We start from the raw sequence: 12,233 nt of genomic DNA, 5'->3' as shown, positions 1-12,233 counted from the left end.
CAGGGTCCTAAGTTCCCAGGGTCCTATGTTCCCCAGTTCAATATTCTGTTAACACACATTAACCCTCCTATTGTGTTCGGGTCAAATTTGACCCGTCTCAAGTTAAAATATTTCATGAATATTAGGCAGTTGTTTTTTTTTTATTGGAACAAGGCTTCAAAACAGCTATATAAAGACAACAAAACCAATGGTTATAATTTTATTGGATTTTGAAGGTCTCTAACCCTAACCCTAGAACTGGGGAAACATCTACAACGTTAAGTTCTCCTCACCCCATATTGGGGTACTGATACTTTCTACTCCAAAGTCAGAAGGAGCAGAAGTGCAATCAAATTACAGTGGATGGCCTGAGCCTAACCTGGATAGCTCTGATAAAAAGCCCTTCTGTTCTGTGAAACAGTTGTGGTCAGCGCTCTGGGTAAACATCTACACACAACCAACCTAACCCTAGAGCTGGGGAACATAGGACCCTGGGAACATAGGACCCTTTGTCATGTTCCCATTATGTGCCATTTAAATCTGGGGAACATAGGACCCTGGGAACATAGGACTCTTTGTCATGTTCCCATTATGTGCCATTTAAATCTGGGGAACATAGGACCCTGGGAACATAGGAATGACTCCCTTTTGCTCATCCAATATTGTCAGTGACTATGTTTACATGGACAGCAATAATCCAATATTAGCCCGATTAACAGCTGAAGTCTCAAGCCACATGAAAGTGCTGTCCTCAATCAGTCGTTCAGTTATTTTCGTGACAAATTTAATATAGCCCGATAAACCTTTTATTTTTCCTACATTAACCTTGTCATTGTCATTAACCTTAAAAACTTTACACCGTGCATTGATAACTACAGAACTAAATGACAGTACTCTAAAATGAATGTGTAAATGAGCGCGTGTTTGTTGGAAAAGCTCTGCAGCGCTATAGCGTGGTCACAAGTTAACCTGGCTGTCTTGTTCAGACAAGGAAACGTGTGTGTGGTGTCGAGTGTTGATGTGTCGGTGTAACTCGTGTGTAGTGCAGGTGAAGAACAACAGGTGACCTGTGCCACGCTTCTGTAGTATTTCGTCCTTCGGATCGAATCCCGTGTGGAGTCTATTTTTTTTTCTTCTTTCTTTGGGGGAAACGTTCAAAAAGCGGTTCACGAATGTCACGAGCTCAGCTTCATTGACGAACTTACAGATCAACATCACAATCAGATGAATATTTATTGAAATGACAGTTACAAATGGCACAGAAATGATTAAGGCATTCGCGAGGTCAGCTACATGTTGTCTTCCTGGTTGCAACATCTGCCGTCGCTCCGAGTAACCACTGACTCATTCAAGCTACGGTCACCAGTTAATCTGGAAACCAGTTAAGAGGTAACACCGGTGTAACGTAGTATCGTAACGTAAATCGAAACAGTTGTGTAAGTATAATTAGTGTAGTTTTCAGTTCTCTCATCCCTCAAGATGTCTACAGATGTTTATGCCAGGCCAGACTTCACTACGAAGGTGAGATATAACAGAGGAGACCAAGAGGAGAGAGGAGAGAGGGAGGAGAGGATGGTGGAGATCTACGAGAGCGCAGACACTTTGAGAGACCAGCAGCCTGAAGGAGGTACATCTGAAATCATTACATTTGAATATTGTAAAATGAAGGCTTGTGAATGTGTTACAATTAAATGAGTGATGACAGCTTGATCAATTTCACATTTGTACAATTTGATATTATCATTCTGCAAAAGCCAAAGTGGAAGGGTTCAGATATCTTTGCACCAAACTTCTAAACCATATCTTACCCACTTGTGCACCAGTGTTTCAAAACTTTGGGTGTTGACTTTCCTTAGTGTTACTTCCCACATAATAAGGGTGAAAAGAGTTTGGAAATGCAAAAAAGTAAACTTGGTACATGGTAACACCATGGTTTAGACCACGGTGGAAATCCACAAAGAATCGGGTCGATAAGAAGAATTGAAAATCGCACCGGATTTGGTAAAATCCTACCGATATCCAGCTGTAGGAATAAACACTCCAGAACATGCTTGGTATGAATGTGATCTATGTTTTCCAAGCACGAGGAACCGCTGGCTATCAGATGTCAACATCCATCTCTTTATACCATGTAACAACTCATTATGTAATAACTCGACAAAATGTAATACATTTTCACTTCATTATGTAATAACACCCGCATTTTGTAATAATCTGCCGCATTTTGTAATACACAGCCTGAACGCAAAATGTAATAGCCACGATAGAAAGAACCATAGATGGTTATTACATAATGCACCATATTATTACATTTTCATCAAAAAAAAAGTGCAACTCCTGTATTTTGTAATAACCACCGCAATATGTAATAATTTATTACAAAATACGGGGAAATTTATTACATATTGCGTTCAGGCTGTGTATTACAAAATGCGGCAGATTATTACAAAATGCGGGTGTTATTACATAATGAAGTGAAAATTTATTACATTTTGTCGAGTTATTACATAATGCGGTGTTATTACATAATGTGGTGTTACATACCCATAATCCCTTGCTTTTTGGGGTGGTTTCCCCAAGTTCACTTGTTAGAGGACTGAGACTCTCTCTGTTTGTATTTGGTGCCACCAGAGTTCAAATGCCATCGTTCTCGCCTGGAAATATGAACTGAACTGAAGGAATAAATGCTCAGAACATGCTTGGTGTGAATGTGAATGTGATCTGTGTGTACTTTGCCTCTGCAGGATCACACACTCAAACGTATCTTCCGGCCGTCCAGAGAAGCAGAAACCCTTTCAGAGCTGCTGCAGTGAGTCTGGGCCTGCTGGGCCTTCTGCTGGGGACTGGGATCATCGTCCTGTCCATCTACTGTGAGGCTCTCATTTTTATTTCATAACGTTGTATCTTAGGTCACTGTAATATACTGTATATACTGTATATTTGATTATAGTCTTGGCCATAGTATCTTATTTTTAAGTTATGCCATGTATGACTTAAGCCTTTTTTTCTGATGTACATTAATTAGTTCAAAGCTGTAAAGGGCAACTTCACATTTTGGCGGCACTTTGGAAAAATCACTGAATTTCTGAAAAGCCCAGAAATCATATAATGTGACTTCAGTAGGATGAGCTCAGAGCTAAATTTATTCTTCTTAGTGCCTGTAGGGGTAGAAATGGTGAAAAAATATTTCGGCAGCAGATTGGTGAGTCCAGTTTAGTGTGGACAGAGCTCTCTGCTGGATTTCGTTCAATCTGCTACCTGAAATTAATTTGGGCCAACAGGGTGAATATAAGCTGATAAGATGGATGTATTTTTACATAACAATCTTGCCTTGTGCAGCTTTAACTACTGAATATAGGCGTGGGCATTTTAAAGTTATTTCATAGAAGTAGCAATCACTTAGCCCCTGTGCCACTGGGCATCTTTTTTAGCTAGTAGCTCTAAGCAGGTGATTGTTGGAAATGCCTCAGAGGAAGAACCTGCAGAGTTCAGTCAGCAGTATGTCTCAGAGCTATTTTTATTGTATTTTTGAAATCAATGGCAGTATATGGCTTCTGGAAGTTCGGACAAACCCTTATTTTGCCAAACCCAACATCGGCAAACTCAGTCAAAGCCCCCGGCTCCGCCCAACCTCTCTCACCCCTCCCCTCCCCGGGAGCTACGGTGGCCTAAAACTGACAAAGTATGGACTGGTGTTTTCACATCAGACTCCACCTAGCCAAGTAGCGTTAGCCTACAGTTCAGAAATGTCAAGTGAAGAGGCAGCATATCCCATTGCAAACTGTTATAAATGTTTAGAACTTCCCACAGAGTTACAGACATATTATGCAGCAAGTCAAGTAAAAGATGGAATCAATACAATGCTATGCTATCTGTAGGGTTCCAGATTTGTATCTTGGGAAAACCTTGTGGGCATGCACATTCATTCGCATCCATGTGCACATGCACAGATGTGCATGTATAGAGCACATCCGCTCACTTGTCTCTTGTGATTGGTGGAATTACCCCTGCTCTAGTCATGAGCCTATAGCGATTTGTTAAACAACAAACACCCACCCGTGACAGGGAAATATCAGCAGGGCTACAGTTATTATACAGAATGATTTTGACCGGTCGACCCTTCTGACCGAACACAGACAATGCATCTGAAAACCGGACAGTCTGGTCGAAAACCGGGCATCTGGCAACCTATCGCTAGCTAACCCAGAGGTCTAACAGTAACGTTAGAGCTCCACTACCAGCATCACTTCACGTTGCCATCAGCGTTGCGCCAATGTGACGTTCTCCCTGCTCCACAGAGCATGTTGAATTTTGAATGAATACACCACAAAACAATCAATTCAATTTTATTTCAATGTGGGAGAGCGCGTGCATCAGCTATCGAGAATTGGCAATTTTTTATCCTGGACGCAGCCATCGGACGCAACGCGAGCAGTGGAGCATCTTTCAGTGCTGGGAAAGGAATCACTCCTTCCATGGCTGACGGCCGATGGCTGTAGTGGAGCAGGGCCGTAAGCTGTAGCTAACGCTAACTTTACCCAATCCCCTTTAGCCACTTAGCTACTAGCAACAGGTTGTGATCGTATTGCTTGACAGATACTTGAGCTAATGTTTGCTTTGTTGCATCAACAAGAAACGTTAGCTAGCTAGCCTTTGAAATGCTGCAGCAGTGTTCACTCAGGTTTTGGAGCGGCTGTGTTTAGCCTTTCTGGCTTTAGAACGAGGCTTTTTCGGCTTTGTTGCGGTTTGTGTCCTGCACAAACTAAACAAAAAAGCTGTTGCTGAATGGAATTTAATGGCAGTCACCTCTTTGATTATGAATAAAGAACTTTGAAGACACTCTGTGCTGCTCTGTGCCTTTGTGGTTAGTTTTGCTTTTCCTGTTGCTATTTTTGTGTGGGTGAGATACAGAATGATGTGGGCTATGAGGGTCGGGCCCGGGCCCGTTTCTTTCTTTTTTTGTGCTTAGGACTTGAAATCAATAGGCATACTAATCAAAGAAACTACTAATCTAAGAAAAAAAAATTGATTTTAAAACAAAGTTAAGATAGAAAAACATTTCAGCCTATCAAAATGGACTCTAGCCATGTTCTCTGATGAAGCTTTTGATCGTACACAGCATGCGTTCAGTTTGCGTAACACAGAGCTACTACAGCAGCTCCGTGGTTCTGCCTGCGCTCCGCCCGTTCTGTTGGCCGTATCTATTATTTTACCTATGGGTAAGTCAACACAGTTATCCAGTTTTGCTTATTGTTCTATAAACAACTCATGTTGTACTGTGAGGAACATTAATGTACCATAGAAGAGTACTTATGTCCCTTTTTATGAGTGTAGATGTACTGTTGCCAAATAGAAGCTTCTCAGCAGCTTGATTCATGTATCCTCTATTTTCCTAACTGACATGGTGATAAATAACTACAATAAACAAACTATTATTTATATACATTTATATGGCTAAAATACGGAACAGACGGACATGTAGTAGTCCATCAAAAATAGAAGTCATGCGTATCTCCAGAGTCGCTGCTCTGATCCTGTTAAAAAGCTCAACCTTTTTCTGATAAACATTTGAACTGACACATTTAATACTGGTAATGCTTTGGAAGTGTTTTGGATGGTGTTTTGTATGGTGCTGATTTAATAAGCTATTTGAAATTAATCAAACACATTAGGTTTTTAGATTTAAAAATAAAATAAAAAGAATTCAGGCTCTGGCCGGCCTAGAGCCTGTAGTTGAGGCCCGGGCCGGGCTCTACTGTGAACTGCTACATTCTTCTGGTGGCAGTGGAGAGGCAAAACAAAACTTAAGGCAGAGCGGAAGTAAAAACCCACAATGATCTGTTCACATTCAAGTCTGGAAGAATGGGACTACTTTTGATATGACTGCAACTGCAGTGATTATGGCCTTATAAGATCATGCTAGGAGCTGTTTTTAATGTATTTTATAAAACAACAGGAGCCTGTGACTTCAAACCTGCAGCAGAACAGACAGTATGACTAAGAAGTATGACTGTTCAGAATTTTGTTAATTTCTGAGGCACAAATCTTTGCAATGGCATTGGCTGCTAGAATGTAAACAACAATTTAAAAATGTCATTACAAAGTGACAATAATATAATTTTGATGGAGATCTTGTGAAACTGTGATGGTCAAGAGTCTCATTAGTGATTACTACAGCAGAATAACATGGAGCTGACATCACCATTCATTTTTCTGACACACCATACGGATTGTCACATTTTTGTGTTGTGAAATATTGAATTTCGATATATTGTCCCATCCCTAATATTTACCAATTTAAGAAGAATTGTTGATTGTTTTTTTTTCTTTTTCATGGTTGTCATCAGATATTTCAGTCATTGTGGATAGACACAATTTGCTGACCAGTCACCACAATCTGACTCAAGAGAGAAACCAGTTGCTGACCAGTCACCACAATCTGACTCAAGAGAGAAACCAGTTGCTGACCAGTCACCACAATCTGACCGAAGAGAAAAAACTGTTACAGACTGAAGTAAACCAGCTGAAGAGTAAAATTGAAGGTGAGATAAGATTTAACAGAGCTGTAGACTTGAGACCTGAGACTTGGACTCGAGTGGGACTCGAGTCACACGACTTGTGACTCGACTTACTTGCGACTTGACTGCTTTAAGACTTGACGTGACTCGAGACTTGAAAGCAAAGACTTGATCGGATTTTAAACTGGTAAAACTCCGCAGCAATTGCTTATTCAAAAACAGGCTTTTAAATGCTTCCCTTTATTGCTCTGCGCTCGGTTCCGCCTTTAGCTTTTGTTTTGGAGTAGCCTAACCTTGATAACCGGCCTTTGCGCTGCCAAACTGGTGTGGATGGGGATAGCTGGTGGCTGACTGTTAAGGAATAAAAAAAATAAATAAATCACTTTGGCGTAAATGTTTCCATATAGGCCTAAATGTTGTCTAACAGCCTTAAAGCATAAACACGCCGCCAAGCCTCCAGCCAGCTCTCCAGCTGCACCGGGATGTAAGCGGCGAACAACTCAGAAAATAAATACAAATAATAACTGCATATGAATTGAGTTAAATAAAACAAGTAGCTTTCGTTCATTTCTGTAAAAAAAAAAAAAAAAAATCCTGAATTTGAGGCCTGTGCAGGGCTCTACGGGACATTCACTATCAAAACCACATACTGTATGTCATCAATCACCAAGCTGGCCAATCACACCTCAGTCGTCATCTTTATTGTTTGCCTGTGTTGTAACTACCTGCATTCATTCAACACTTCAATACACATTCTGAGCTCTATAAACTGGACTCTGCATTGTGTTTGATACCTCTGAACCCAGTGAGTGGGCACCAAATGAACCAGCAAAATTAAGGTGTAAAATAAAAGCCTGGTGTTATCCATTGTCAAATTTCATGTTCTAGTCAGGTACACAGCATAGAAAAATAAATAAAATAAAAAAAGTTTTGAAAGGAAAACTTTAAAAAACATGAGAACTGGTCCCGTGTCATTGTAATGGGCATGGTCAGGATTCACAGGCCTGAAAGACTTGCATCTTGACTTGCAATTATGAAAACTTACAGTAAGACTTGACTTAGGACTTGCCCTGAAAGACTTGAGACTTGACTTGGACTTGCACCAAAAGAAGCTCTGGGATTTAAAATACAGAGCAAATAGTAAATTCTAATCAATCTGACGTTGAATTAATTGAAATCCGTTACTAAATCAGTTCTTTGACAACAAGGGAAGTGGTGTCCTAAAGGATGGGAGATATTTGGCGGCAGGTGTTACTGTAACTCTACTGAGAAGAAAACTTGGACAGAGAGCAGAAAGGACTGTCTGAAAACAGGATCAGATCTGGTGGTCATAAACAGCAGAGAGGAACAGGTTTGCATGTATATACTGTACAGTATGTGTTCGTATATGTACATATGTGTGTGCCTGTGTGTTTATTTGTGTATTTCTATGTGTGTGTTTATATGTATTTGGCTATTGAGTCAGCGACAGCTGATAGCCAAACAGTTTGGACTCATTGTTGCAGCAAGAGGCAGCAGAGCTGTTTCAACTGACAGCTGACTGGAGACAATACTGTCTGTGGGTCCAACAGCTACAGGGAGGAAGAGAGGAATTATATATAGGAACAAAATCACTGAACTTATGCTTTAAGAACAGAGAACTGATTGCGGCCTCTTTTGACAAATTATCAGGAATTTGTCAGTAAGCTGAATCAGGATGGAGCCTGGATTGGTCTGCGTTATACAGAGAGATGGAAGTGGATGTGGGAGTGGGTGGACGGATCACCGCTGACACCAACGTGAGATATTTTACATTATTTTTTAGGTTTTTTTCTATCACAATGCCATCACAGGAACTGTTTATAACTAATAGAATGGATGTGTTAAAGAGTAGGGCAGCAAAGAATGTTACATGAATTTAAAAAAAATGGAAGAAATCAATAGGAGAACAGAAAAAAATCTTCTATTCAAATGTGGGAGTCAAAACAAACCTGATTTAAATCTAACTTAAGCTAAGTGTGATTAACTATCATAAAAAATGAAAAGAAAAGCAAACCTCAGAGAGAATGAGGGTTTACTAAACACATTTTCAAAGATATACGCCTATTTAATATATATATATATTTTTATTTTTTACATTTTGAACAGCTTAATACTTCTGGTTTACTGGGATATCATTTTATTGATACATCTCCTGTCTCGTCAAAAAAATTGATTTGTTCTTGACTATAGATTATTTGATACGAGTTGTGATGTGATTTGATGTGAGATTCAATACATTATTTCAAATGAAAATAATCAATAGTTTCAGCTCTATTAAAAAGGATAATATGTTGTTTGCTCTGCAGGTACTGGGCAGCAGGAGAGCCTCAAAGCCCCAGTCACTGGCCCTATGTGTCATGCTGCAATCACCAAGGGCAGTGGACACAAGTCTGGTATACTGAATCAAAGTTCTGGATCTGTGAGAAACAGATTTCCTACTTTCTTTGTTGATAGATGGCTGTGTATTGTTGGGATCTGCTTTTGAATGATTGACAAATGTGACCAAGATCACTTTGCTATGAAACTGTATTTATGAATCTCAAACTTATCCATTTAATGTCCATTCAAGTCATTTGTTCTGTCTTTCATGCTGAATCATGTGGTTTGGTAGATTCCTGTGAAAATATTCCACCAAACAATGTCTGACTTAATGTAATGTGTTGATGTAAGTGTATTTATTCTGTTGGCTTAAAATGCCTTGATTAAGGTGAACGTTTCCAGCTGCACTGAGTGACACTGGGTTTGTTTTGTTAATCTGTCAATAACAGTGAGAATTCTTACAGAATAATAGTAGCTCTGTATTAACAAAGCTTTTTTTTTTTTCATAAAATTGACTGGAAACAGCATTGCAGTGAGCAAAATCTGCGGCTGATATATTTAGAATTTTCAAAATCAATACCGGTAACCTCAACAAATGAAGCCAAAGAGCGTCCAGTCTGTTTCTGAAACCTCCAGACGCTGATAGTTAACAACACTGACACTGCATGTCCATGCTATTCTGAATAGTGGGGCAATGGTAATGTATGATAATGCTATGTTAACGATGTTTTGCTCTTCTCGGTGATCCGAACTTGTTGCGACCAGTGTTGGGCGGTAGCAGTTACTCAGTAACGTGTTATAGTAATGTGATTACTTTTTTCTGCAACGAGTAGTGTAAGGGATTACAATTTCAAATTCAGTTATTACATTACAGTTACTAATCCCAGTAACGCTCCATTACTGTGTTACTTAAACCTGAACCCCCTTCAACGTTTTCTTTTCTCTGCTTTGAAATTTTTGTTTGTTTTTTTCCTCATATGTATCTTAAGGACATGTGCGGACCGGTTTACGTCTGCTTTTCCCATTACTTAATGGACTAATGTCCAAACAAGACCTAGAAAGGCTTACCCACGCCTTTATTTCCAGTAGATCGGATTACTGCAATGGTCTGTTCACAGGGCTTTCAAAAAAAGCTCTTCGGCAACTCCAACTTATTCAGAACGCCGCTGCCAGGGTCCTGACGAAAACTAAGAAATACGACCACATTACACCAGTTTTAAAATCCTTACACTGGCTACCAGTCACTCAGAGAATTGATTTCAAAATCTTGCTGCTTGTCTACAAATCACTCTGTGGCTCTGGGCCCAAATACATCTCTGACATGCTTGTGCCATATGAACCTTCTAGGACCCTTAGACATCTGGGGCTGGCCTACTGGCTGTCCCAAGAGTTAGAACAAAACACGGTGAAGCAGCGTTTTGTTATCATGCAACACAGACCTGGAATAACCTCCCAGATGATATTAGACAAGCCCCGACTCTGACCGCTTTTAAGTCAAAGCTAAAAACTTTCTTATTTTACACTGCCTACTCTACCCTGTAATGTCTAAAAACATATCTTTTCAGCTCAGCTTTTAAATAACCTTCATTTTAACTCTTTCTGTTCAGGATCCCAACAGAGCTGACACGGGCAAGTACGAATTTTCATTGGTCTTGTCCAGGTAATGCTTACTTGCACGAGTGAACACTATATGTGGGGGGGACAGAGCTTTACCCTGTATGATTCTCATCCATCTGTGGATGGTGAGGTTTTTGACCAAGAGGAGAATCTGTGATTCTCGTCTGCCTTTGGCAGTGAGATCTGACGTAAATATCAGATCAAGAGTAGAATCAGGAAGGACAGGGGAAAAGAAAATTACAGAAAAACATATGGGTTCACTCACAATGTGCATCTAAAAGTGGGAGTATTTGTTGTGTTCTTTTATCTTTCTATTTCATTTGATTTGAACTGCACTAGTTTACTTTTTAAGTCTTTTATCTTTTGTATCTCTTGTCTGTACTTTTGCACTTTTTAATTGTACATCTTTTACCTTTACTGTATTTTTATCACTCTGTAAAGCACTTTGAATTGCCCCAGTGTATGAAATGTGCTATACAAATAAAGCTGCCTTGCCTTGCCTTGCCTACTTTGACTTTATCTCAGTTAAGGATGCAAAGAACGTTATCGTCCGTTGTAAACTTTGTGCGGCAGCAAAACGCTTTCCACAGCGAGAAACACATCCAATTTATCAAAGCATCTGATACGGCAACACAGCAATGAGAAACTCTGGGAAAAACAACAACAAGGAGGCTCCACTGCCAACGACTAAACAACAGAAGCTGGATTTCAGAGCAGGACACACTGGGGACAGCTACTCAGCAGTAAAAGAAGTGATGTAGAAGAAGTAACGAAAGGTAATGACAGCAGGACAGACAAGACAGAGCAGCAGTTATTCAGACCATCTGAATAGCTAGAAATATACACAAATGTATTATATTGTAATTTAATCCCATGCATGCTGCTCAGAGTAATCTCAGTCAGCGGCTCTTCTGTCTCTCCCTCTCCTCTCGCGCCGTGCGCACGCAGGCAGGCGTGAGAGTGAGTTGCTATGGTTACGGGGACGCTCAATGCTGAAATATAGTAATATAACATCATTTTACATTTTTGGTTAACATTATACAGGGTTGCTGTTTCTTGACTTAATCCAAGAGGTTAGGTGGTGTAGAAATGCAGGAAATTTGTTTTAAATTACTATTTTTTTCTGAACACCCCCCCCCCCCCCCCAAACAGGGTTCCCCCACCTGCCAAATCCCACTTTTACCCCTGTCTATGACTACTAATATTACCAATACTTCTACTACAGTACTGCGAGTTGCTGCTACTACTACAACTACTACTACTGATATTATATTCTCCAGTTAGTTACAGCTTGCTCTCACACGCGCATGTTACGGCATGACGTCACTGGGCGGCGGCAGAACACCGTTATTTTGAAATGAAACCTAAAACTCATAGCAGCAGTCTGACAGTACAGCACCTCCCGTCCCACATCAGCTGACCTAGTGTGTGTCGGGTGTGTGTGGGTGTGTGAGTGTGTGTGTGTGGGTGTGTGTGTGTGTGTCGTGTGTGTTTTAGCTCGTCCACAGCACTCAGCAGCACGGTGTTCTTTAGGTAATTCCTCTGTAGTTTCTGCTCGGCTAGCAGCTTTTAAGCTAGGCTGTGTGTATGTGTGTTATTGTTTCCATGGTGACGTTACGCGGGAAAGTGGACGCTACGTCGCTAGGTACGGACCAGCCGGACACTGGCTCTCCGACCCGGCAGGCTTCACAGAGGTCCGCTGTCGTGAGCAGGATCCAGAGGAAGATGGAGAGCAGGCGGGGGGAAACTTCGGCTCTGTCTAATGTGAGTTTCTGTTGG

At 40.5% G+C, this 12,233-nt stretch overlaps 1 protein-coding gene across 1 annotated transcript in view; it reads left to right on the top strand.

Annotated features, from left to right (window-relative positions):
* Positions 1 to 12,233, top strand: part of LOC139653670 (ATPase family AAA domain-containing protein 2-like) — a 56,722-nt gene that overhangs the window by 6,148 nt on the left and 38,341 nt on the right. Inside the window, exons 2-4 of the mRNA XM_071530589.1 lie at positions 1,469 to 1,606; positions 2,724 to 2,849; positions 8,825 to 8,911. Coding sequence (XP_071386690.1) covers positions 1,469 to 1,606; positions 2,724 to 2,849; positions 8,825 to 8,911 — 351 coding nt within the window. The remainder of the gene's footprint in view (positions 1 to 1,468; positions 1,607 to 2,723; positions 2,850 to 8,824; positions 8,912 to 12,233) is intronic.

This window comes from Centroberyx affinis, unplaced genomic scaffold (assembly GCF_046629955.1).
Source record: "Centroberyx affinis isolate AG114_WGS23_722 - 3 ecotype Tasmania unplaced genomic scaffold, CSIRO-AGI_Caff_v1 ptg001947l_1, whole genome shotgun sequence".
Classification (NCBI taxonomy): domain Eukaryota; kingdom Metazoa; phylum Chordata; class Actinopteri; order Beryciformes; family Berycidae; genus Centroberyx; species Centroberyx affinis.
Note: the sequence above shows the minus strand (reverse complement) of the source record. Positions and strands in the feature narration are given on the sequence as shown.